Source organism: Solea solea, chromosome 19 (genome assembly GCF_958295425.1).
Source record: "Solea solea chromosome 19, fSolSol10.1, whole genome shotgun sequence".
NCBI classification, from domain to species: domain Eukaryota; kingdom Metazoa; phylum Chordata; class Actinopteri; order Pleuronectiformes; family Soleidae; genus Solea; species Solea solea.
The window spans coordinates 12244755-12271728 of NC_081152.1; the positions used below are offsets into that span (position 1 = coordinate 12244755).

The 26974-nt window shown below is 40.3% G+C and overlaps 2 protein-coding genes across 3 annotated transcripts; one reads left to right on the plus strand and one right to left on the minus strand.

Annotated features, from left to right (window-relative positions):
- The first annotated feature begins 1034 nt into the window (after window positions 1-1034).
- Window positions 1035-8103, plus strand: smad4a (SMAD family member 4a). 2 transcript variants are annotated; one of them, XM_058616580.1, is made up of 12 exons: window positions 1035-1384; window positions 1780-1839; window positions 2212-2544; window positions 2653-2827; window positions 3130-3159; window positions 3248-3451; window positions 3664-3771; window positions 3872-3922; window positions 4035-4218; window positions 4327-4495; window positions 4654-4792; window positions 5897-8103. In XM_058616580.1, exons 3-12 carry the CDS (start codon window positions 2305-2307, stop codon window positions 6106-6108), a joined length of 1512 nt encoding a protein of 503 aa, XP_058472563.1. In that variant the 5' UTR covers window positions 1035-1384; window positions 1780-1839; window positions 2212-2304; the 3' UTR covers window positions 6109-8103. The 2 variants fall into 2 exon arrangements, with proteins under 2 accessions (XP_058472563.1, XP_058472562.1); XM_058616579.1 differs by lacking the exon at window positions 1780-1839.
- A 54-nt stretch (window positions 8104-8157) lies between these two features.
- Window positions 8158-24617, minus strand: rfx3 (regulatory factor X, 3 (influences HLA class II expression)). Its single transcript, XM_058616578.1, has 17 exons — window positions 24480-24617; window positions 20018-20130; window positions 19771-19859; window positions 18734-18992; window positions 16875-16949; window positions 16393-16574; window positions 16179-16298; window positions 15979-16103; window positions 15732-15847; window positions 14955-15070; window positions 14673-14827; window positions 14458-14555; window positions 14171-14320; window positions 13858-14066; window positions 13626-13779; window positions 13438-13480; window positions 8158-13109 (listed from the first exon to the last, which is right to left on the minus strand). Exons 2-17 carry the CDS (start codon window positions 20123-20125, stop codon window positions 12829-12831), a joined length of 2280 nt encoding a protein of 759 aa, XP_058472561.1. The 5' UTR covers window positions 20126-20130; window positions 24480-24617; the 3' UTR covers window positions 8158-12828.
- Window positions 24618-26974: the final 2357 nt, after the last annotated feature.

Below are 26974 nucleotides of genomic sequence, written 5' to 3' on the forward strand. Positions count from 1 at the left end.
TAAACAAAAAAGTTTATTACAGTATACCCACACAAGGGGGAGACGTTTTGTTACAATAACAATTATCACATTGCAAACACACTAAAATAGAATTGTATTTCTATGGTGACGGGCAAGTTTTCTTGAAGATGCACATGAAAATAATGTTTGCTTTATCACTGGATAGAAGAAAGAAGGAAAGAGGAGGAAAATATGTTGATATAAAAGAGAGTAATAATAATGAATGAGTAATAATACTATAACATTTGTATTGCTTTATACAGATCCTAGTCAACCAGAAATATCAAACACATACAATAATTGATAAGTGGAATGTGAATATATTGGTTTCATGATTTTCTGATTATGGTGAGGTCACTTTCAAATAAGCAGTCATACATGCTACCTCAGAATACAAAGAAATACATTATTAAATATTTGTCCAATGGAATAGGATAAATATATTAAATTTCTCTTCAATTTAAAGTCTTACCCTTTTTATCTTGATGTAATCTGAGTAAATGTTGCTGTTGTAAATGTGTTGTTTACCTTGTCTAACCCTTTGCTTTTTCAAAGCACTTTGGCTTAATGAGCTAAATAAATAAATTTGACTTTATTTAAATGAAGATATTTTTCATTAACATTAGCAGGTGTCTGAAACTTAAATGATCTTGGGGTCATTGAGCATCTAGTCTGGCCAGAGCCTGTCAAGTGAAAAACTATGAGCTAAAAATGACTGTATATCGGAAAATTCTATCATGATATTTCAATTTCAAAATAAAAGTGTCTGTGTTGATTTGGAACAATGCATAGTTCATGATAAAAATGTATTTATGATGGAATAAATGATTGTGGCTGGGCCACATGAAATGGGCTTAGAGGGCCGCATGTCGTCCGCGGGCCGCGAGTTTAAGACATCTCACTAAGTAACGGCTCGAAAGTGTCTTTCTGCTGTGTACAATTTACAGAGTGTAGGTGTGTTGGTTGTATTTCTCTTGTCGTTTTTAAGAAATGAGGAAAAAACAGCAGCAGGGCCACGCCTGTCACATTTCACGCGCGCACGCGCAGTTGGACCGTGTGGTGGGTGGACAGAGATTGTTGTTTATTTTCGTGATTTGCTAACCAGTAAACGTTTTTTGCTCAAACGCTAACATTTAACGCATAAAAAGTGTAAACCGCTAAAGATCAACGTGAACGTATTTCACTTACAAGTGACTGCATTTCGCGAGGTAGCGTGTTTTAGCTAGCGGGTTAGCGTGAAGTTGATTAATGTCTCTATAGCGTTAGCTGTTAGCGGACTATGTTAGCACGCTAGCTAAGACTGGACACGGAATATCAAAGTTTAATTAAAACCACCCAGTTACCGTTCCATTCTTATTGGGTTAACGCCACGATAACATTCACGGTAAGTCCTCAAATCAGGGTGAGTTTGGGGCTCTTTGAGACAGTTAATGCTGCGGTACCAAGTCATAGCTAACACCGACATTAGCTGGGGAATCTCAGCTATCTGCATGTCCTCTCTAATAATTCCATTTTAATTGGATATGTTTGTGAAATCGACCAACTAGTATTTCAGACTAATTTCAGACTGGTTTAGCTACACAGTGCTGAGGCGTTGTTCGGAAGGATGAAGCTGGCTGTGTTTATCTGCTCTGGTGCCCATCAGGGCTAACATTAGCTTAGAAAAAGCTGCAATAAATGTCATCATATATTAAATCCCAATGTAGAGTATATGCGTATTATTGTTAACAGGGAAACGACCGTTTCTCAGACTATAAAATGTTTTGTTTTGCATTTCAGACGAAATGATATGGACATTTTTGCAGAAGACGAACTCTGAGGTGTTCTGCATGCATGAATGTGAGCTATTACTGCAGTGGTTATACTTTCAAATAAGGATTGATCCCTGCAAACAGACGTTATGTGTTTTTGTTTTTTTGTGTTTTTTGCACTTAATATACCACAGATGTACTTATAATCAAAGCATTTATCCCAAGAGTTTTTGAAAATTGTCTAAAAACCCAGAAACTACAGAGTATAGTTGTTCTGTTATTATTAGAATCTATAAACTGTTCTCCTTTTTTTTTTAGGTGTTTTTTTAATTGTAGTTAAATGGTCCTTGACCAGAGTTTTAATGTCGGTTAAATATTTACTCTAGAGGTGAAGTCAGAGGTATTTCTTATAATACAGTGTTTGGCGTACCCATCTTAACACATCTCTGTCTCTGTTCAGATTGCTAAACAGCTTTTGATCAACACCTCTACTGGTAAAGCTATAGAGGATACAGCTGGAAAGCCTCCCCTAGGTTGAAACCTAAGGAGCAAAATGTCCATCACAAACACTCCCACCAGTAACGATGCCTGCTTGAGCATCGTGCACAGCCTGATGTGCCACCGGCAGGGAGGGGAGAGTGAAAGCTTTGCCAAGCGGGCTATCGAAAGTCTTGTCAAGAAGCTGAAAGAGAAGAAAGATGAGCTGGATTCCCTTATCACAGCCATCACTACGAATGGAGCGCATCCCAGCAAGTGTGTAACCATACAGCGAACCTTGGATGGACGTTTACAGGTGCAGTAGCAGATGATGCAGTGTAAAGTTGGCTTTGTAATATGCTCCGTGAAAACTTCAGGAGAGAACACAGAATCATTGTCTCATTAGATTCTCTTTGTTCTTTAGGTTGCAGGGCGTAAAGGTTTCCCCCATGTTGTCTATGCTCGACTGTGGAGGTGGCCTGATCTCCACAAGAATGAATTGAAACACGTGAAATATTGCCAGTATGCCTTTGACCTGAAGTGTGACAGTGTTTGTGTGAACCCATATCACTATGAGAGGGTCGTCTCTCCAGGCATTGGTAAGTCAGTGATCCATATTTTTTTTTAGCCTGGCTGGATATCATTATTTTATGTTTTTGTGAATGTACAGTAATTGTAGAGATACATTAAAGGGTTGTGAAGTTTGATGCGAGTTCATTGATTTGTTGATTTGAGCATTGCTAAAGCTATTACTGGATTGTTATTCCTCAAATACATTTTTAAATATATAACATTGTTCTACATACTATTCTTAGTGATCATGGATTTCTGTACAATACAATAATACATTTGATAACGGTACTGCCAACCAACTAACATTTGTTACTTTATTATTTTTCAGACTTATCAGGGCTGACGCTTTCAAGTTCAGGTAAGGAGATGCCAGAATTTATGTTTTTGCTCTTTCATGGTTTTGAGAATATTCATCAGCTCTAACTTTGTTTGTTATTCTCTGATAGGCCCACTCATGGTGAAGGATGAATATGACTATGATAACCAGCAATCTCACTCCAGCTCTGAGAACCACTTGCAGACTATCCAGCATCCACCATCAAGGCCTGGTCCACAAGAGACTTTCAGCAGCCCCACTCTGCTCCCTCCATCAGAGAGCAGCGGTTCTGCTTCAACCTCTGCTTTCTCCACAATCAGTGCTGGACCCTCGAGTGAGACACATACCATATAAACTGTACTATTTTTGCCAATTAGAAACAAATACATTTGATCAACTTCAATAGTTCTGCTGAAGAAAATATGAATCTAAGGATTATCCGCCACCCCCACCAAAATACCTGGACATTTCTGTTGTACTGTTCATTAATTTATTTCAAGTTTGCACAAATATGGCATCACAATTCTTTTAAATTTATGTCTACAGATCCTACCCCCAATTGGAGCAGGAGCAGCAGCTTTACTCCTGCGGTGCCTCAGCACCAGAATGGTCATCTGCAGCATCATCCACCCATGCCTCACACAGGGCATTACTGTAAGTAGATGAGGAAACACCCCCCCCCCCCCAGTATCTGAATAATTTATGAATACAATTTATTAGAGATATCAAAATTAATATTTGCACATTTTCACAGGGCCGGTTACTAATGAAATTGCTTTCCAGCCCCCCATATCCAATCACCCTGGTGAGTGTAAAGAAGTGAATGAAAAAATATTCATAAATTTACCCTTTATTATTTATAAAATTGTAACTAGGATCACTATAAACCCTTTCACCTCTGTTTGCTTTTTTCCCAGCTCCAGAATACTGGTGCTCTATTGCTTACTTTGAGATGGACGTCCAGGTAGGGGAGACATTTAAGGTCCCGTCCACATGTCCAATTGTTACTGTTGATGGCTATGTGGATCCATCAGGAGGCGATCGCTTCTGCTTGGGCCAACTGAGCAATGTTCACAGGACAGAGAACATAGAAAGAGCCAGGTACTGACATTTGAAGGTTTTGAATAAGACAATATTGTTTATTCAAGCAGGCAGAGTTCTATATATAATAAGTTAGTAAGAGATATGTTTTTCTCTTTCGGACCTCAGGCTTCACATCGGTAAAGGTGTACAGCTGGAGTGCAAAGGTGAAGGAGATGTGTGGGTGCGCTGTTTGAGCGATCATGCAGTGTTTGTGCAAAGCTATTACCTGGACCGTGAGGCTGGACGCGCTCCTGGAGATGCAGTTCACAAGATCTACCCCAGCGCTTACATCAAGGTGATCTTTTTTTTTTTCTCTTTTATGTTATTGCCGTTAAGCCCAACTGTAAAACATGTGGAGCATCCTCAGAAAAGTTTAATTCTATCTTATTAAGGTCATACCTTTGCTCATCACAGGACTTACTTAGTGTTGTAACCAATCTCGTCTCCCACCAGGTGTTTGACTTGCGTCAGTGCCACAGACAGATGCAGCAGCAGGCAGCAACAGCTCAAGCAGCAGCCGCAGCTCAGGCGGCAGCAGTGGCTGGTAACATTCCTGGACCTGGCTCTGTGGGAGGCATCGCCCCTGCCATCAGTGAGTAATCTAACTGTTTCTTTTCTCTTCAGCCAGTGTATTATTTTGATTGCTTCTCAGAATCTCTATTTATACATGCATTTGGTGTCCAGACTAAAATCAGGGACTTTTATACCACCTCAATGCTCTGTGCAGACCTCCTGAAACCCTGAAAACTAAAGTAACTTCATCCATTTTATGTTTGGGTTGGACAAATTATGGCTTGTGCAGCTGTATCATGCAGAAAAATGTAAATATCTAGTCTAGACAGCTCAACTGTACAGTATAATACACAGCAAGATGATGACAAGGGAGCTGGATTCATTTTTTTCAGAGCATAGCAAAAACAAATTTAAAAAAAACCACTAAAACGGATATAAATACTAATTGAATTCAAGGCATAAACCAAATCAAAATAAATGACAAGTAACCATTGCCTTCAGGTTGTGCATCTTAACTTTCAGAACCAGTTCCTTAAGCCTAACACAAGTATTACTTTAAAGCACACAGGATTAAACACAAAAACCAAGAAACAAAAACAAAACCCCTTACAGTTAAGCAGCACTGGTACAGCAGCCGTCTGTTAATCTGAACGCAGACTGTTTCTAGTTATTGATGTTTCTGTTAATGCTTCCCTGCAGTTCTTAAATGATCTTTGAAACAGATGTAAATATCACATTGTTGTTGCTGGTGTGCCTTACCATCTCTACACTTGCTGTAAAACGACTTTGCCAGCATGGCTAGCATTGCATAGCATGCTGCATTTGGGCCGTTCATCTCTGCTTTTCCCTCATCGCTGTTTGTTTTGTCCCGCTTCATTTTGCTGTGCGTCAGCCTTCTCTCCATTGTGTCCACATTAACTCATCGTGTATTGTGTTTCCGCTTCTACTACTTCTTCTGTGTGTCGTGGTTGGCGTTCATGTCCTCCAAGCAAAACACAGTGCTGCTCTGTTTAAACAGTAGTGAAACGGAGCTTCGATGTGAAACATCTTTGCTTCGAGGATTATTATCGTTTCATCCTGAACTCCACCTTTGTACAACAACAGTAACTTTACTGACATGTCTTTGGTTTGGCCTGTGGTTGCCACGCTGATCTGAACGTTGCTGTGTGCTGCTCCTCTGCAGGCTTGTCTGCAGCCGCGGGCATCGGGGTCGATGACCTGCGCAGGCTGTGCATCCTGCGGATGAGCTTTGTGAAAGGCTGGGGACCCGACTACCCACGGCAAAGCATAAAAGAGACACCCTGTTGGATTGAAATCCATTTACATCGGGCTCTACAGCTACTGGATGAAGTTCTGCACACCATGCCAATAGCTGACCCTCAGCCTCTTGACTAAGTTGAAAGACACAATTGTACAAAAACAGACAAACACAAAACAAAAATCGGACTGTACACATTACAGACAACTCCACCTATGGGCCCGGAGTGCCGAAGGAGGACTGCAACTTCAGGGATGATGAGTAGGTCATAAGGACTAAGAGCGAGGACGTGAAGATTGGTAGTATACTCCAAACGCACTGCTTTTCCATTCTAGTGCTGGGAGCGGTTGTCAGTTTACTGAACTAGACTCCCAGGTCTGTGTGTTCAGTGACTTCCACACAACAGCTGGAGGAGCATGTGAGTCACACTGGGAGGAGTTGTAGCATAGTGGAAACATGCGGCCAAGAGGATGTGCATATGAAAGGAAGCCGGGATTGTGACATTGTTCAATTGGGACTCTACGGTATAATATGCAGTGAAGAAGGCTCTCGTATCTTGAGTTTGATTTGAAAAAATAACCTCACACCACTACGAGGAAAAGAATGTGTCCACACCGAGGTTGAAATATGCTGAAATCTTATCAATTATTCAATTAACCTAAATAATGCAGAGAACATGTTGGACTGTGGGTGTTTTCTACTATAATGGTTAATGATGTTGAATAAGACAGTTGATTGATCTCTATTAGACTAATTAGTCAGAACACAATCACTTTGGTTCAACGGAAACTGTTGAGCTGAGCCCGTGTTAGTGGATGCAGAGCTGTTGTATATCCTGTCAAATGTGAGTTTTGTTGGTGTATACTGCCACCGGTCTAGTCCTCCTTCAGTGGCTCTCTGGTGTGAATATCACTTCATGTAAGTGGAGTTTTATTCCTCCCTTTGCAGATCAGGACATGTATGTGAAATAATGTTATTCACCCCCACCCCCTTCCTTTTGTTGTAAAATATTATCTTAAAAATGTTTCTCAGAGCTAACGGTCCTCCTTGGTGATTTTTGATTCATAGCCCTCCCTTTTTGAATAGTTGTTTTTATTAATGTAAAGAACATTTACAAAGACCCTTTTTTAGTTGAGCTCAGCTTCTCTTTTTAAAAACAGTTATTCTAGCACCAGGCAAGGCTGTTGAGGCAGTGAGAGTTTTCTACTGAAGTTTTACTAAGTCCCCCAAGTTAATTGAAAAGATTAAAATGCATTTTTTTAAAAGAAAAATTTATTATACACATCAGCGTAATATTATTTGTTTGTCTTTTTTTTTTTTTTTTTTAAATTAGATGTATTTTAGTGTCTATTAGCACTTTATTAGTTTGCCTAAGTATTTTGTCTTGTTTTTGTTGTGTGGTTACTTGTATCCATATAATATCTTAGGATCCTAAGTGTATATATAAGTATATCTTAGGTCTGAGGCTACTTTTGGACCCCACAAGCGGTGTCTGCCCAAAATCTCTTTTCAGTATCAAATGTTTCACCTGCAGAAGGATCTGTAATGTTTCCTGATGGAAACGGCCACAATCTCTTATATTCTAAAGATACATTTGGGTGGATTATCATGATAAGTTAGCTCACTTCCACCCATTTTAAAATGCACATTTTCTTTTTATGGACAACTCATTAACGTAGGTAACAGCCGAGGAAAGAAGTTGAAGAGGGTTGAACTGTGAGAGGAAGTGTAGCCATATCGATGCCAAAAATACTGAAAAGTAGGACGTTCATCACACTTCAGTCATTTCAGTGTTAACGTCACTACTTTCAATTTGGTTTTTCATGCTCAACGGAATGATTTTAGTTTTTTGCTCAGCACTATTCATACAATACTTTGGTATTTTGGAGCTCTGTTTACAGCTGTTGCAGTATTTTATACTTTTTTGCTACCTTTACACTTATGAACCACTCTGGCTGCACCTGAAAATAATTATTATTTTTTTTAAAGTAAAAGAAATGCTGTACAATTTTCAGGAAATGCAAGTTTGTGCTCATTGTAACCCTTTACAATTAAGTCATACATAACAGAGTTTGAATGATGTTGGTGTTTTTATGTACGAATACGGTTGAATAAAATTTAATGGGCTAATACTACTGCGACATTTGATCGGTGTGTGAACTAAAACCAAGCCAGGACACTCGACGTTGAACAAGAGAACATTTATTACTGCAAAGACATGTCACAAATCTTAAGAAAACAACACTAAAGCTAGCCTGAGCTGAGATCTGAAATATTCAGAAAACCAAACTACATGTGTCTTTAATAGTTTCTATAATCATCAATACAACACACTAAATGATATCTTTAGAAATATAAAAGTCCCCCAATTGTCCTCATTTTTTATGCAAAATACACAATACAAATCACCCTACACGCATTGGTTCGCTTGCCAGTTTGAGAAGATAAGAAGGAAACTTAACAGCACACAAAAAGAAAGTTACATGAAATTTGTGTGTATATATTATATCAGATACTATACATAATCCCAAAAAAGAGGAAAAAAAAAAATTAATCACAAAAGCACTTGAGCCAACAAATCCGATAAAATGTTCACCAAAAAAGAACAAATCAAATAATTAGGACACAAATAAATAGAACTTTTTTCAGTTTTTGATATATATACATATTTTTGTCTAGGGTGAATCAAAATAAAAACCTTCCCCCAAATGCACCTGCCAAATGCTTGTGCTTGCATTAGAGCGTGCTACAGATGGCCACGACTCACTGCACTGTCAAATGGCACTTGAAAACATCCAAATACAAATCTCAAACAGGTCACAGCATTCAGAAAATATCATTTGACAAAAGAAAAAGTCACTATCATGAGAAAACCAGTCGCAGGAGAGCGCTTTCCTTACAGTAACTCTCCTTGTTCATGAGCCAGCTCTATACAATAAAACGTCGTTTTCAGGTCATCCACCGTGTGTTAACCACTCGGTGTTTGTCTCTGGTGTCACATCCAATAAATAAACAGTCCAGTCTGAGAACAGGGATTTCTTTTTTTCTTTCCTCAGCCATGGTGTGTTCTCAGTTGCAGCACCTGTGCAATCAAATGTCTGCTCTGATAAGCCTCTATCTGTAGCCCACTAGAGACCCAATCGTCACCCAGGCCATCTGCACTGGCCAGGGTGAAATTAAAGGCACTGGAGTCTGCTGTGGGTCAGTGAAGCTGCCATGTTGTCCAGGTGAGAAGGCATTTCTTCGCTTTCACTCTCCCCCCCCCGATTGGTTAGGAAACGGGCTCATTTGCACACAGCGGTTACGAGAAAAAAAACCGAAAACAAACAATTCTCAATTTCTGAGAAATTAAGTACAATTGTGTTGGCAGCATTAACATTAGTCCAGTGTCAACCAGGCAGGGTTGAAAATGCAAACAAGCTAAATCACTGTGTGGCACATCAGTCTATGTGAAAACAAAACACGATAAAAAAAAAAGATAGGGAAGAAAGAAAACCCGAACGACGAAACGGTTTCTAGCAGCACATGGTAGGCGTGCAAGACCAGAAAGCACTTAATGATCCTAAAGCACACAATTAAGATTGAAATAAAACCATTTATCTTTTTTTTAAAAAACAAAACAAAAAAAAACAAAAACACTTCCACTCCAGGCACAAAAGAATACATGATACCATCGACAGTGTTGTAGTTAATTCATACGACAAAAAGGAGCGGAGGCTCATGTCGGAGAACATAAACAAATAAAACATCAATCAGCAAGAGGTGGGATATTCTATCCTGCAAAACCCTTTATTCCTAAACCAGTACATATCCAGATTTGTGACAAAAATGACTTTTCTTTTACACACTGCATTCTCAACAACTCGAGGGAGAGTTTATTTTCCGCAGTTATAATGTGAACAAAACAAAGGTTTAGGTTATTTATGAGGCTCTGGACAAAGATCGAGGGCTTATGTTTATTGATTCGTTCATCTAGTGTTCTCTCAACTTGCATTTGGCCGTTAGTTGGGGAGCAGGGTCACAGTTCAATGTAAAAAAACAAAACAAAACAACAAAACACCCCAGGCCTTGCTACTGTACTTCCAGTCTTGTCGACGTCCTCGGGGGATAAGATAAGATAGCAAGATTTGTGTGTGCTCTCCGTTTCTAGATCTGGTAAACCAGACATTTCAAGCCAATAGGATCGGGGGAGGGGGGTTGAGTGAGTGATTCTATAGGAGTTGAAAATAAATTAACAAAACTACAAGAGTCGTTTGACCCAGTTACCTAAATGACACACAATATTTTCCCACCTTCCTTTACTACTGAGCATGTTTTCTGCACACAGCCTACAATAAGACGGAAAACAATGGCAGAGATCCTGTGCCTGTGTACTGGTAGTATTTAAAAGGACTTTTTTCTTTTAAAGACTGATTACAACAAAGAATAGTGCCAACCCTTCTTTAACATCCGTAATCAATCCACAGGGGGTTAAAAATGAAAATAAAAAAAAACACCTTCTGGTCCTCCTGTACAGTAGTTCTGCTCTTTGCAGTGCTTTAAACTCACAATTCATAACAAGTTCCCATGATAACATATGCAATTCAAAACAATGACAAAAAAAACCCAATAAATATCAATAAATAAAACTTTTCCGCAAAGAGACGTTTTTGCAGAACATTTCAACAGGCAAAAAAAAAGACATTTTAGTAGCAAAATCTTCCTATTCAGAGGATTAATCTCAATCTTCTCCACAAGACCGAAGGCTGTTACACTTCAAGTATAGATGTAGTCTAATGAACCAAAACAAAAGTTAGTACCCATGCCTTTCCCCATTTCAGTCTATAAACTAACCACAGAGGAGCTACCAAAAGAAACGAGTCACATATAAACCGATCCGATCAAAAACACGCGGAAAGCAACAAATATACGTAGTGTATCGTCATTATATATACTATACATATATATATATATATATTTATATATATAATCTTTGAATATCAGAAAATATCTACTTTTGGTCCACTGTACAAAGATGATCTCCAAACAGGGGAACAAAGAATGAAGCATTTCTTTTTTTTTTTGTGTGTGTATGGGCTAAAAACGGAAATCAATGTATCAGAGGTGAGAGAAAAAAGAGCAAATGCAGATTTTTTTTCTCCATCGCGTTGAGATTTGTGCAGTACAGAGGTGTGTGTGCAATAAGTGTTTGGTGACTGCTCTGCACGCGTCAAAAGGGCTGGCACCACTGGTTTGAGGTAGGGTGACTGACAGATGTGTTCCGACACACACACACACACACACAAGCACACAGACACAGGTATATATATATGTATATATATATATAGAAATATATACAAACACAGTGCAGACCTACACATTCATATACAGTATAAACGCACACACACACACATACATACTCTTCACCCAATAACGAAGGCTAATGCAAGAATAGGCCTCAGGAGGGCAGAACTAGGGCAGGAGCAAGGCTAAAAAGACCATGATTTAGGTTCGTAATAAGCTTAGTAGAGCTGATCCAGAGAAAACAACAGATGTGTCTGTGCCTGCATTCCTTGGTCTCAACGCTGATGAGCCAGCCCAAATCCAGCCACGAGTCACCAGAAAGCCAAATATGTGGCCGGGACAATGCAGAGGGGCTGTGGGCTGTCTACACCGCACAGTCAGGACAACAAGGACAGCTGCATTTAAGGATAAGGCACTATGATAAAGCCGAGGTACATTTAATCCCTGACATTCCTTCTGCTCTGCAACATGGCACTGTGGGACAGGAAACGGCTCTCGGGAGGCCCGGACGGCACACTCCCAGCTTCCTCTTGTTGCGTTTGGTTTTTGGTCCTTTTGTGAACTTAAGAAACGTCTATAATACAGAAACTGAGGGGAAAAAAAACGCAGGGGAACATAACCAGTTTAAGTTAGTTTTCAAGATTACGGCTCGTCACATAAACCACACTACAGAGCATCTAAAATGAATAAAAAAAGGCAAGCGTTATGCACGGAGTGCATAGGAAAGCTAGCGCTGAGAAAACGAACTTCTCAATCTCTACATAGACACACAAGTAGCAGCACAGAGATTTCCTTAGGGGGGTTTCCTTTTTTGTGTGTGGCTAAAAGCTATAAGTGGTTATCGGTGAGTGGCTACCAAATCATTTTCAAACCAAGCAGACAATTCTGCCTCATGATCCTTTAAAGAAACAAACAAAACAAACATACATAGAAAGTCATCCCTTTGATTTTTGTTGTTTTTTTGTTGTTGTTTTTTTGTTGTTGTTTTTTTAAGCTACATACAATACTCAAAAAAAACATTTTTGTTCAGCCAAAAGTTAATTAGCAGACTGTTGTAACTTATATTAAAATTAGGGGGGGATAACTGGAAATTAAAGCAAAACACAATGATAGCACCATGTGGTTTGGGTAATACCAATTAAGTACAGCATAACTATGTACAATCGACAAAATGTGTAGAGTTAATTCATGACTTTGTTCCACTGGGACTGGTGACGTGGATTTGAGCTCTGAGACATCAGTAGTATGAATGAGTGTAAACCTGTCGGCGTACACAGACTGCTTTCGCTGTTATGTCGCGATATACCGGGAAACGTGTAACGGGGTCAAACTAGTCCTTTTTCCTCCTTTTTTACCCCCCCACCAGCTGCTGCATTGTCGTCGAGACTTAATGGGATGACACCACATCCAGAATCTAAGCGGTGAAGACACGGACAGCACCTACACAGGTGCAGACAGACGACGCATGGAAAAAAAGACAGAAAACATTGAGGCTTACAGAGAGAAAGATATGTGGAGAGAGTGAAACGGTAACCAAAAAAAAATCAGCCAGGCAAAATTGGCCCTTCAGACCCTCAAACAGAGGCGTAGGTGTTGCCTGTGGCGCTGCAGTGGCGGATGGTGGGCGTGCCAGCAGAGGGCGTGAGGATATGCTCGGTGTGATCCTGCGGGGGCTGGGGCAGCGAGTGGAGGACGCTTGGCTGGACCACGCCCACCACGGGGTGGGAGCCGTCCTCTAGCGCCCCCACCTGGATCACCTGGATCACCTCGTGCTCAGATTTTTCCCGCTTGGCAAGAGGTTCCCCGCACTCCTCGGTGTCGTCTTCCAAGTCGCTGTCCATCCCGCTCATTTCATCTGGACAGGAGAGACGGAGACGCGTCAATGAAGCGACAAGCTCACACCTGTTTTTCTTCTCCCTCGTCGTCCACGATACAAACTTGGTGACATCGACAAATCTCAGTGAGTGTGTAAGTGATATTTAAAGTCTCAATTCAGTTTTCGGTGCATGCAACACACACACACACACACAATGATGCAAAGATGTTGGACTCCACTAGACATTTAGTTGTCTTCAATGATGCCACAATGTTGCTGTTGCATAAAAATAGGACTGAGACTTCGATAAATACTTGATTGTGCAAACACAAATAAGTAAAGTAAGTAAGTAAGCACTTCCACGTACCTTTATCAGTGTTAGTGAGGGATAAGGGGTTGAGGCTGTCAAACTGCAAACAGAGACAAACATCATAATTAGAGGATCAATTACAATTTTAAATGTTTATTTCTTCTGCTCTGGGAGAATTTCATCCCTGCTTTTAAATGCATCACAGTGGGACTATCAAAAAAAAACCCCAAACAAAACGGTTGTACCTCCCCCATGACACCAATGGGCGTCTCTCCAGTAGCTTGGGCCACGCGATGCTCCACCAGGTAAAACATGTACTCATCATACAGCAGGCGAATCAGGTGGAAGGAACCAAAACTGGCAGCACTGCGTAGGGTGAGGTCCCTGATCACCATAGAACTGCAGACACAAAAAGCACACTTAGTGGTTGTGTTGCGTTAAAAACAAATAGGTTTGTTGTTGTTTTTTGTTGCAGACCTGTAGAAAGACCATTTGAGCAGGAACTGTCGAGCCGCTCTGGGAAAACTCGGCCGGTGCTCATAGGGTTTGAGCACCTGCGTGACCACATTGTCCAGCCAAGCCGCCCATTGTTCCAAAGAACTTTGCTGCTGTAGTGTGGCCTTGAAGTCCTGCTCCAAGTGCTGTACCACGCCTTCCTCACACTGGCATACCCACGATGCCTGCTCCTGTACAGCGCCACAGTGCGACAATTTGGACGTTGAAATATGAGTGATATATTGGCACAAAAGCAACACCTCTGAATATTCAGAACACAAAGTAGTCCTCTGACCTGTACATTGGCAAAGTCAACACGGTTGAGATCACTCAGCATCTGGTTGATCTGCGAAGTGTTTTGCAACACAGCACGTGCCGCCTGAGCCAGGTGGTTCAGAGATGTGTATCTGCGCAGTGTTTGCGCAAAGGCACTGACAGCGGCAATCTGTGAAAACAAAGCATACAAAGACACAGGTTTTACAGCAGTCTCTCTCACGTATTGGTCGTTTGTTTTTGAAGAGGTGGCTTTTTCTGTAGCGTTATCACAAAGGTAGCCTCCGTGTGAATGCTGCAATAACGCACCTTGGTCTGGATCATTCTCGGTGGAATGGCATTCATAGCATTATTGAGCCAACCTTCCAAGCTTTTGGCAAAGTTGCGAATGGCTTGCGTCAAGGCACCTGACAGAGAGAGACGGCAGAGAAACACATTGATAAAAACAGTAAAGACCATTAAACGAGCAATACAGCAAACAAGTAAACATGAGTGGTGTTTTTTTTTTTTTGAGTGTGACTCACTGGGAATGGGTCTCAGGACATCAGGAATGAGGATCTCTACAAGGGCCTGGTACATTAGATGGTCACAGGTGCTCATCCATTTGAGCACTGCTTCATTTCTGCACAGTACCAGTAGTTGTAATTGGGGGAGCCGTGCTTCGATCTCACTAATGCCGCTGCAGAATAATAGTAATTATAAAAAAAAAAAAAACAACAAATCAGTGTTAGAAAGGGACATTCGTAAATGGTTTGAAAATGGACACATAATAAATGCTGTAGCAAAACACGACAGACAAATCTCACCTGTTTTCTGTTACTGTGGCACCCTCTACTGAGTCAGGGGGAGAGTAACGCCAGAACGTCTGCCACAGCTTCTCAATTAGACTGAACTGGAGGTTAACAACCACGTCCAAGATGGCCTAAATACAAAATCCAAACAAAACAAAAACACGTGTATTGATCCAGTCACTTGCAAGATGTGGAAATTATTCCAGAACCACCCGGACTAGGTCAAATTCAAATAGCACTAATAAAGTTCCATCCACCTCCATTGTACTCATGCCACAGCAGAATTTTCATTAACATGTAAAACCTTTTTGTTTATTTCTGACTTTGTTTGTAAGACCATACATTTTCTTTGGCATTGAGAACGTCACAAGACGAAGAGGAATTGAATTTTCTAAATGCCAGTGGATGGCATTTTATGAATCCCTTGTCACACACATGACCTTTGAGAAAGTTTGAGTCAAAGTTTACACGTGTGCCGTTTTGAAGTTTCACTCACTTAGGTTGCATAATTTCAGTCTTGCTAGCCTTAATTTTAGCCCTAAAATTAAAGACAACTTTAATAAACTCAATTTCTGCTGCGATTGATGTGAGGAAAGAGAGAATCTTTGCACAAAGTAAGTGGAATAGATTTACTGGGTGGGAAATAAAGCTAGTCTAGGCGGATCGATGGGAAAATGGACATTCCGAATGGCTGTATAGCGAGACATGATGATGTCAATGAATGCTGCATTATTGAGTTATTGTACATGTGGAAATGTGAAGTGAAATTGAAAAGAAGGGCTTTTATCTAACCTCACAATGCTCTCTGTAAAGGGACTGGAGAGCTTTCACATCCTCCACATTGATGTTCTCCGTATTACTCTGACCCAGGTCCAGCTCCATAAAGTCCGGGAGTGCCCGTGATGCATCTGTGGCAGTGACAAAATACGTTAAGTAATAACCCGGCAAGCAAAAGTCATAAGAGTACATGAAAAAAGTCGCTGCATTTCTTATATTTTCTGTTTTCCAGACATTCACATAAAGAGTGAAATCCACTGACCGAGAAACTGCTGGTGGTGCTGGCTCTGCGCGATGACCGTCTGCTCTGCTGCGCCAGGATGGTGCTGGCCACCACCCGAGTAATTCTCTCCTGAGCCACCGTCAAACTTCTGCACTGGCTTGAATCTGAAAATCGCGAGGCTCACCTTAGCACCAATACAATCGGCCATAAAAAGGGTAAGTCTGTGGCTGCCTGTGTACCTCTGTTTCTGCTGAACTGGTTGCTGTCTCAGAGCCATATACTGCATGTCCTCTTGGAGTCTATTGAGTGGGGAGTCTGGTTTTACACGTATACCATAGTAGTGATATTTGGAGTTGCCTCTGGAAGACAAAATCAAGAGTGAGCGCATGTTGACAGAGCCGTGAATGCAAAAATGAGTTTGAAGAGGAGAGGGAAGATGCTGATAACGCTAACCTTGTCCCAAGGCGCCTTGTACGGAGTCCCATGAAGATGGAGCGAATGAGTTTGCCAAAAGAGGCTGCGTTTACAGGGTCCAGTTTCTGCTCCTGGCAGTGCCGTAGATAATGATTGTAGAGGGTGGATCGTGGTAGACTTACGCCCTCTGCTGTCTCATAATTGTCCAACAGCCACTGGAGCTACAAGGCAACACATTACACATGCTGTTTTACTCGAGGGATTTACAGTGGTCCATATAAACTGTCTGTAAAGACCCCAGACTGAACTGATGCATCGAAGCCCTGCAGAAGCATTTCTATGCAGCCAGTGAGTTTAAAGCAACAGTAACAAGTAAAAGAAGCAACAAATACTGCAAACAAAAAAACAAACTGAAACATAGAGAGTGGAGAGGCAGAGCAGCGAGACAGTGAGCTGAGCAAAAGTCAAGGTAAGTCGAAGGCAAGCATTCATAAAGAAAAAAAAAAAAAAAAGCAACTTACATGGCTGTTGAGCAGCGAGCTTCTCTGACTGGATAAACCCTCAGATTTTTGGAGCGTCTCAATCGCCATTTCAATCTAAACCACGAATCACAGAACAACAAAATGTAAGAGGAGGAAATAAAAATAAAAATAAAATAAAAAGATAGCAAGAAAAATAAAAAAGTTGACATACTGTATTAGTGGCCACAAACAAAAAATAAAGCAAATATTGAAAAGATCCCAAAGCAAGCACCACTAAACCCAAGCAGAGCAAAACCACGTCTCATTTCAAGAACACCTTTGTCTGGCTGAGAACCAGGAACAAAGCTTCTAAAACGTGGACATGCCAGATACACACAACTCCCGGATTCCATTAGAATATTTCCTCTCATAATAAATAATAAAAAAGAGCCAAACTCCATTATGAAGACTAACAACTAATCAATACTCTCGCCTCTGTGAAATGAATATATGTGGCTATCTCAGGTAACAATCAGCTTCAAATAAACTACTTGTGTCTAGGATATGTCATATGTCTTTAGTATTCCATATCGTTATATACATTATTGTATTTAGGGAGCATGGTGGCTCAGAGTTTAATCCCTTTTACAAACCCTTTCTCTTTGGTATTTCATCATTCTTAAAAAAGCAGATACAATTCAATTTGTTAATCTTGTTAAGTAGCACATCACTTAGAAATGACAACTTTGAGATTACATTTGATCAAAGTGATTAAAAAACACATTTTTCTAAAACAAAACATTAAATCCTTGAATTGTCATTATTAATGTTTAAAACACTGTTATAAGTGATGATCACAGATCCGTTACCACAACACTGACACATTACATTTCAGTGTTTTTCTTAGAAATGCCTAATGAGGGATTCAGATGATAGATAAAGGCCAGGGCTTTGCTACTATGTGCAGGAGTTTGAACAATACACAACTCTCCTAAGAAGTGGGCGCATTAAAGTCCAGAAGGACATTCCCTCCCTTCTTTAAAACACCCATCTCTCAGGTTTTAGCCCCTCCCATTTTCTTCACCACATCGTGCTAATAGTTTAACAAATGATGAAAGGGATGAACACAGGCCATAATTAGATCACTACTGAGAGTCAGGACCAGCCTACACAGTTCAGCACATACATCAGCAAAGGATCATTACCAGAGATACACACAATCGTGAAGGAGGTGTACACAAAGGTTGTTTGTCTATATCGAAACACATTATCTGCAGTTTGGACAAACGTGAATGCATAGATTATTAAAGTCACAAAGCACTGGAAGTGTGTAAGCAAACTAATAGCTGTGTGAATGTAAACAGGGGAGGTTTAAAAGTGACTACAAAGCTACCACAAATCCTTCGCTACATCCTTGCTAGTCCATTTTTTTTATTTGAAAATGCATAAATCCTGCTGTGAATATTCCTGTCATTACCATTACATTGGCGACTTAGAGTGCCCGAAATGGAGAAGTCTGAAAATGCTGCTGCATCTATTTTCCTTTTAAAAACTCTGGTGCTGCATTCTAGCACGGATGGACAAAAAGCAGAGACTTTGAAAATGACAATGCAGATAGCCGCATTTCACTCACTGACTGACTCTTATCAGCAGTGACTCAACCAGCAGCTGTGAATGAAAACGTCATTAAGAACACTTGCATTCAGTTCAAGGTTCACCTCGTCCTCGTTTCTACTATTCACTATTGTTTCTCATTAGTGATACACTCGAAAACATTCTTTTTTTATCTGAAGATGCCATATTTCTAACAGAAACGTGGTAGCATGGATGTAGCCCTAGTCTAACAGTCAATCAACAAACACAACAGCACAGCTGACAAAGACAGGCGAATAAGCCAGTGACAGGCACTTTGTACTTACAGTAGCTGGGGAAGCTCGTGCGGTCTGGGTGGCAGGGTGTGGTCCAGTGCTGTCCATGAGGTAAGCCCCAGAACTGCTGCTGATTACCTGACCCCCCGCCAGACCCATGCTCATTCCTCCACTGCCCCCTCCACCGTTGTTGGTCATTCCATGAGATGTCACCACAGTGGACACTTGCGATGAGCTGCCCTGTGTGTCAAAGTAGCTTCCTCCACTGTTCTGGCTATACAGCTGTGGCTCTGAGTACGAGTAGGTTCTTCTGTTTTGTAAGAGAGGTACACAGTCAGTCAGTGTGAAAATGAATAAGGAATAAAACTGACAGAAAATAAACACAGAAGTATCTTCATTTGATATTTTAAATAACCTTTTTTTATAACTATTTTTTATTTTATTGAATTGTTTTTCAGCCCTGTGTGGCTTCTTAATAATGTGAGACACCTGTTGAGGTTGAGGTACAAATATATAGCACATCATGTTCGTTATTGTGTGTCCTAACCGAAATGTATTCTTTCAAAGTTTGGTAATGACTTTTTACATAATTTCTTTGGGGGTCTTTAACAGTCTTGTATTTTACAAGACTGTTGCCCAGCCCATGTGTCCTGCTGTATGCATGATTTAGTATTTCTAAGTAGTCTGTAGTATTTCCACCAGTAGCTGATGTCACACAGCTACAGCGTGTGTGTCTGTACAAACACTTGTGTGTGTGTGTGTGTGTGTGTTAATCACAGCAGGACAAACACAGCTTGGGCTTGTTAGTGAGGAGTGTATGCAACTCCAGTCCACAGACCCCTGGGGCCACCGCGTAGCGTCAGCACTTATACAGGCCTACTTCTGGTCATGTTCAGGTGACTGCACACAATCAAAGACTTGACTGCAACCCCTCAGAAAAGAAAACAAACTCCACCACCAACATCATGTGCTAGTGACATGAATGATGGTGTGAAGAGACTTAAGAGGAGGGAGAACAGGCTGCAGAGACACAGCGCTAATATTTGTTGAGTGGTGTAAGAGCAGAGCTGAGGAGCAGAGTGACTCACATGTTGCCATTGGTGTAGACGCCACTGTTTTCCTCCACATACTGCACCTGTGCTGGGTAAACATGCTGAACCTGTTGAACAGTCTGGGCCTGGCAAAAGAGATGGTGATACTTTTAAATTAATTATTTAAGCCATTTACATTACATGCTGCGCTGAGATATATGGACGTGCGTGAATGCAGGTACAATATGCACACTTTTGCAGGAACACCCAGACACAAATACACGCAGAGACCGGCTGGATGTACCTGTTGCTGGACAGGCACCTGCTGGGTGGAGCCGGTAGGCTGGACAGGCACGGTGGTCTGAAGAGGGACAGTGGAGGTGGAGTCAGCGCCTGCTTCAGGGGTCTGCATGGCGCCTAAATGAGTCAGAGAATACACACTCTTACTAAAGATGGCCACGATAACTGAAAACCAAGAGCACTGTAAACCTACCGGTCTAACTGGCAAAGCAACTTCACAACTCAATAACAACAAGGAAAATTATCTTAATGCATCATTGTGCCAACACCCATGCAGTGACATGGATTTGCAATTCATTTAAATAGAATATATGTCTACTAAACTAAAAGTGCCAGCAAGCTAAAATAACTTCTTAACAAATCCATCATACAACATTTGGAAAATAAACATAATGTCTATCCTCATGGTTTGCTTATTCCAGGACATAATACACTCCACCATCAGATACTAATCCAAGTATAAGAGAAAACACGAGGTGTCAGACTCTTATCTGTTCTGCCAAAATCAATGCAACTAAACTAACTGCTCTAGAGCAGCTCTACCCAAGCACCTGTTTCTGCCTTGTGGTACTCAATGTACTGAAGGCCTCATGCATCAATGACACATGGGCTTGTCTCCACGTTTACAGCCATAAAACAAGTTAATATTTAACAAACTCTAAATAGATGTCGCGTTCTGTTGTTTTGCGAGTCCCCACTTTCACAGGTTTGATGTTACTTCAGATCAGATAGTACCAAGAAAGAGACTTTACCAAATACAAAAACCTTACTACTAATAATAAAAGGGCTATACTGTGCATCAGTGACCATGTATACATTTATTACTAAAAAAAAAAAAGAAAGAAAATTTTCACAATAAGGAGACTGTTGGTGAATCTGTGTTTGTGAGCTAATAATAGTATGGCTAACATCAGTCGTTCCTTCCAGGGGAAGGCCACCTCCTCCCCATCACAGTTTCCATGAATAAGCCTCTCTTGGTTAATTAAGCTAGGTCTCTGAACAGCTTTGAATCTCTCCAGGGAAAGCCTTCCCTTTACCTTCAATATTATTCTGTTTTTTTTGGGGAGGATAAAGGCTATTACCTTATTTGTGTTGTGGTGACTAACCTCAAATTTGGATTACAAAGCAGCCCCAGTCTTAACAGGCGCAGTGAGATTGTAAGGAAAAGTAAAACGGACAGGAAAAATCTGCAGCTTGCTTAAACATACAGGAGAACTGAGATTCATTATCGCAAAGCCATCTGCTTTCAGTGTGACTATTTTGAACACCGTAAATGTGATATATATGCCCATACTATCACTGTCACACACGTAAGCAGACTGTTGATAGACAGGCTGCGGTCTGGCTACCAGAAAAACAAACTTCTATATATAGAAGTGAATATAAATATCATTTTTAAACATAAATATTCTGTGGTTTTGTAAAGGAAAATGTAAATTACGACAATTCACAAAAAATGAAAACCTGACAAAATATATGGTTAAACTACATCACACGGGCAGCTCCTTTTACTTTTTTTTGGATGCAGGCTACCAAAGTGATGAAAATGTCATTATGCACAAACTGTAGCTTTCAGCCGATTATATCACTTCACCAAAAATGTCTTCGGGAGGGAGGATGTAGACTTCTGTTCCACAGTGCAGTTAAAAAGCAAAAGTACATGTGCCCAACTGAGCCCACCTAATCGAGGAAAAGTGCCCCTGCATCACAACACACTCTTGTCACCTCAACCCATCCCCCTCCACAAACACACATCAACACACACATACACACAACACACCTCCTGCCTCACCATTCAGGCACTCCCTTGAGGTCCACTTAAATGCTTTGCTCCACTGAGCAAGTGCAAGCCCTACAAAGACACAGAGGAACAAAAGCCACAGAGGAGGGCAACATTTTGCCCCTGCGTTCTCTCGCCTCCCCAATTTCTCTTGCTAACATTTCAAGAAACAAATGGGAAGGCTGATAGATTCACAGTCACAGCCAGTGGAAAATCCACACAACCATCATTTGACCCTCTACTGATCATGTCTGATAAGGGTGAAGTTTGATGCACCAAGTACAGAAATATGAGCAGGTGAACAAGCCTGAAAAGTACACCGTACACAATATCTCACCCTTTCAGACACATTCAACCCAAGGCAAGACAGGAGCATAATCAGGCACTAGTACAACAGAACAGGTGGAGTGAGATGTAAGTGGGAGCTGAAGTAAAGGGAGGTATGCAAAGTACTGGCTTGTTGTAGCAGTCTGGTTTTAAATTCTACAATAAAAAGATTATTTTGCTGATTTTGATGACTGAAACGTCACATTAACATGTTACAACATGGTATATCATTTGTATTATTTGAGTAACAAAGCATGTAACATTTGAGATTTGATGTCAAGACTTGACAACAGGAAACAGAAATATGAACTGTGTCAAAGACTCCCTGAAGCATTATCACGAAGATGAATAAAGTCTAAATGTACACCGTTGAAGAGAGTTGTCTAATTTGGATTAAGGAAAAAACAAAAACAAGGACCTTTAAATCCCCTCCTTCCTCAACAGCATACATTATTTCTGACAGTCTGGGGAAAATAACAAACCAAACATGTCCTATTCTGCTAATCCATGAAAATGGATGACTGAATAATTGAATTAATCACTACCTCTTTAAGTGATTGGAAATGCAACAGGATCCAGGCAGCAGGTGGCATGGTACTATTTCTGGCTTAGCGGACTACAGGTAAGTGGTAACTTGATCTGATAACTAGCAGTTTCCAACATCCTGTTGATAATGTGTGTGTATGTGTATGTAGGGTGGGTGGGGTGAGCATCACCTATGCTGAGCTGCCAATAGATCAATATATTTGCATTCAATTGGTCTTTTCCTTTAGTGTGCGCAGAAATATCATCATTAGTGTTTCTGACCGATTTCAACCGAGGCTGTCAGGGACGCTTGGTCAACAGTGGCAGGTCTTAAACGGAAAAGTACATGAGTGGTACAATTAAAATTATTATGCAACCAAATTTAAATTATAGAACCAACTTAAGTTTAAACGCTGAATACCTTTTCCAAAATAGTCTAATCACTAATCACTACTAGTGCACCTGTCCTCCACTCACTTCTAAACACACACACACACCTGTTCTCCCCCCCCCCCCCCCCCCCCCCCAAAAGGAATCAGAGGTTGCAGCTGCACAGGAGACCCTGTGGACTCACGAATAATGTGATGCAACATTAAGAAACCGAGTCTGCACTTGTACGACCCTCCAACAAAATACAGAACTCACAAAAAGCAAGCACTGGATTTTAAGGTGATGAATGTAATGGTTTAAAATAAATAAATAAATAAATAAATAAATAAAAACTAACGTAATTAGAGTGAATATAACACAAAGCTTGCAAAGAAGTAAGCTTTTAACTTACTCTCATCCATGCACAGTGTAATGCTGCACTGAATAAACTCTTTCTCCTCATGTTTCCTGTGCTCCCTGGATAATACATGCACACATAAAGCACATGTCTATAACAAAAACAAAATATATAATATAATATTTTAAATCGTGGACTATTCACTCTGCAGTATACCTATGTTATTACAGAAGGGGCGGATAAACCCTGACGTTTAAATGCCCAGGCACGGAATGTGTGGTGAGGAATAATGAAATGAATCGGGATAAAAATAAAGTATATTAATGCGTATTGTTTTTTGTTGTTTTTACTTTCAGCTGCCAAACTTCGCCTTGTTGTTATCTTTTTAGGTTAGCATGTCAGAGCCTTCTGATGCCACAAAGAGGGCTAGCGAAGCTATCTTGCTCCCTAAGACAAAAGGGAAAGTAATGGCTTAGCTATTGTCAAAAGCACTTAGTGCAAGCAAAGCTAGCGCACAGCACTTTCCATTGCTGCTCGACGCGTTGTCGAATTTGTTTAACCAACAAGGTTCGAACCACAAGAAAACACAAACTCGCAATTTAACCGTAACGTTGGCTTTAAAAGGGGGGAAACACCAACAGGCATTGTCAGAGGACAGCGCTGGCGTTAGCAACCTAGCAACAACAGACACCTGCTCCAGCTCCAGCTGACCAGCTAGCATCAGCGACTAGCTCAAGCCTATGCTACAACTCAGCAAGCATGGTGAGTTTAAACAAATAAGTTACACAACAATGACATTTCTCACAATAACCTACAACATTTGGACAGTTTTTAATCCACAAATCACCCCGTGAGAGGACGCTATGCTCATGCTAGCGGGCTGGACCTCTCACATCTGTGGGTTTCTACAGGCAGCGTTAGCTTAGCATGTTACAAAGAAACACCCTCGCTAGCAAACTACACCAGCTATTCACCGAGCCTTCATTCAGCAGCGGCGGCGGCAGCAGCACAAAACACAAACCAGCATTACTGTCTCTTGCATAGAAAAAGAGATCCCTGCAAGCGACTTGAATTCAGGCAATAAAGAGTGAAGAATTGTATTCAAACCTGAGCTGTGGACTGGTTGATGAAGATGAGGATGGTGGAGGAGGAGGTGGTAATGATGGAGCGAGAGGTTGTTGTTGGTGGGTTACAGTCGCCAAGACTACGGTGGCTATGGCGCTGCTTCACTGGGCAACAGTTGCTATAAAACTCACCGGGAGCGCGCAACCTTATCTGGCAGGTGGGAGGAGATTAAAGCGCACCACTAAAGTGTTATTAACCGAAACTGTATTAATAACTCTAATAAAAATCACGCCCAAATACACTCTATTTTTGTTTTAATATAAAGGCCTTTTTTCCACCTCGAGAAGTTGCGTTCATTTGGAAACCTTGATTGCATTAGGTGTGATTGGCATGTTTGGGATGTTTAACTAAAGTCTAGCATTTGTTTTTCCGTGGAAAAATTCTTGCAGGCGTTTAATTCACTCTGTTTTCACCACAACATGCGCTCTAATGTGTTATCACTTTGTTATTACTGTGATTCAGGGTGAGGTTTTACATTTGAGGGCAGTTGACAGTTATGTGGACCAGTTGTCAAGCAAAATCTTTGTAATCACATTTTGACCTTGTGAGGACGATCCAAAATTTTTATTCAACAAAGTTGAGGTTTTCTATGACACATTTTATGTATTCAGGTTATTTTTATTTAAAATATAAGGGCTGAATACTGCCATTCACCAATCCATACCACACATCTGTCATACTGTCACATGTTGTTGGCACAGCTGCTAGGAACAGTTTGAGTTTCTGTGTCAAAGCAATGGACACACTGACATATAGACAGGAGGATCTATCCTCCAACCTTCTGCTTGGTAAACAACACACTCTACCACTGAGCCCCAGTGCAGACATAAAAAGGAAACTGGAGAGAAAGAATCTAAGTGTGTTTTTCGCAAAATATTTATTAAAGTTAAGCAATTTCATGTATCATATATTGGGAGATTTTGAAAGTGACTAGTGTATTTACACAGTTTGGCCAAAGAGATAGAAATAAGTTTATACATCTGTTGATTATTTTCTCGGAATCGTTTGGTCTATAAAATGTTAGAAAATGTGGAAAAATGACGATCGGTGTTTGTCAAACCTGGAAATGATGATGTTCTCAAATGTTTTTGTGATTTCTTTGTTATGTGGAGCAAAGAAACCAGAAAATATCCACATTTAAGAAGCTGAATCAATCAGAAATCAATTTTAATTATGTAAAAAGCTTCAAACCGATTAATAGATTAACAAAATATTTGGCGATTAATTTAGTGATCGGTTAATAATTGAGTAATTGTTTCAGCTCTATTCTTGTCAAGTCCTGCTCCACAGATCTGTTTCTAGGTTTGCCAATAATTGTGTTTATCTCAGCATCAACATCTGGGTGCTCCCCGTTTCTTTGACTCCCACATTCTCTCAGTTTTTGTTACTTGACCTTCAGTCACAAGTGAATAAAAAGAGTATCTTGTAACTTGTAACCATAGCAGATTGATGGAGCAAGGTTAAACTGAACTTGCCATTTATCTCATTGTCCTTCTCAGCACTTTTCCACCTGAACAATTAGATGTTTGCACTCTAGGCACAAGGTCTAATTTTTGTACATTGTGCAAAATCTGTAAAAAAAAAAGCCTGCTCCCATATTTTACAAATAATTAAATATAAAATATGCCACCCATACACTGCAACTTAAAGTGTTTTACCACAAAGTGCGAAAAACATGCAGAAAACTAATTTGAAACAGTGAACAAAACAAAGCCAGCATTGTTAGGAAGCTTCCTGCTGAATACAAAGCTTTACCAACCACCTGTGTCCACTGTGCAGCACACTTTTGGTTAGCTGTATTAGACAGATGCTTTTTGGAAAAGCTGTTGTTGTTGCTAAGCAACTAGTAAAACCCCATCTGAAGCATGACACTCTTTTGCTAAAGGAATTATTTTCAAGTAAAAACAGTTTGTCCTTTCAATAAAAAAAAAAAGAAAAATCTATAAATGACATTAGTTTATTGCCTTTACATTTAGTATATGCAATTCTGAACTTTGTCTTGTGTTGTGTGATGCAAGCAGAAATAGATACTGACTCTGGAGTGACTTGGACAATAAAATACTTTTTTTTAAATTAATTAATTTTTTTACTGAGAAAATGTTTCATAGTGTGTGTGAAAATGACTGCTTCAGTATCAGTGTCAACTAAAATATTAGAAAGCCACTATCCTCACAATGTCTTTAACCTTCATATTTTTTATTCCATAGTGAAATGTATAAATATTTTTCCTGTGGACTTTTGCGACCTCAATATGTAAAGCCAAGTGCTTGCCCTCTTTGTTAAACTTTGCTATGTGGTATTGTAAAAAAAAAAGCCTTAACACTTATCCTTGAAAAATGTAATTTACTAAAATGAATGTATCCAGTCTGCGACGCACCATCATATAACTGAGACAAGGAATGACAAATATTTAGCTTTTTTTTTAAGTTAACCCACCAATAACAAAGCATATACTTCACATGGACGGTGATTGCCTT

What these genes read in the sequence shown, in the direction of transcription:
- rfx3 (XM_058616578.1), bottom strand. Translation starts at nt 20,125, where the DNA reads ATGCAGACCCCTGAAGCAGGCGCTGACTCCACCTCCACTGTCCCTCTT. An exon ending in CACGAGCTTCCCCAGCTACT is followed by an intron (nt 16,950 to 18,733) that starts GTAAGTACAAAG and finishes TTCGTGGTTTAG; the next exon opens with ATTGAAATGGCGATTGAGAC. An exon ending in ACAAGGCGCCTTGGGACAAG is followed by an intron (nt 16,299 to 16,392) that starts GTTAGCGTTATC and finishes TTTGTCTTCCAG; the next exon opens with AGGCAACTCCAAATATCACT.
- smad4a (XM_058616580.1), top strand. Translation starts at nt 2,305, where the DNA reads ATGTCCATCACAAACACTCCCACCAGTAACGATGCCTGCTTGAGCATC. An exon ending in GCTGACGCTTTCAAGTTCAG is followed by an intron (nt 3,160 to 3,247) that starts GTAAGGAGATGC and finishes ATTCTCTGATAG; the next exon opens with GCCCACTCATGGTGAAGGAT. An exon ending in AATCAGTGCTGGACCCTCGA is followed by an intron (nt 3,452 to 3,663) that starts GTGAGACACATA and finishes TTATGTCTACAG; the next exon opens with ATCCTACCCCCAATTGGAGC.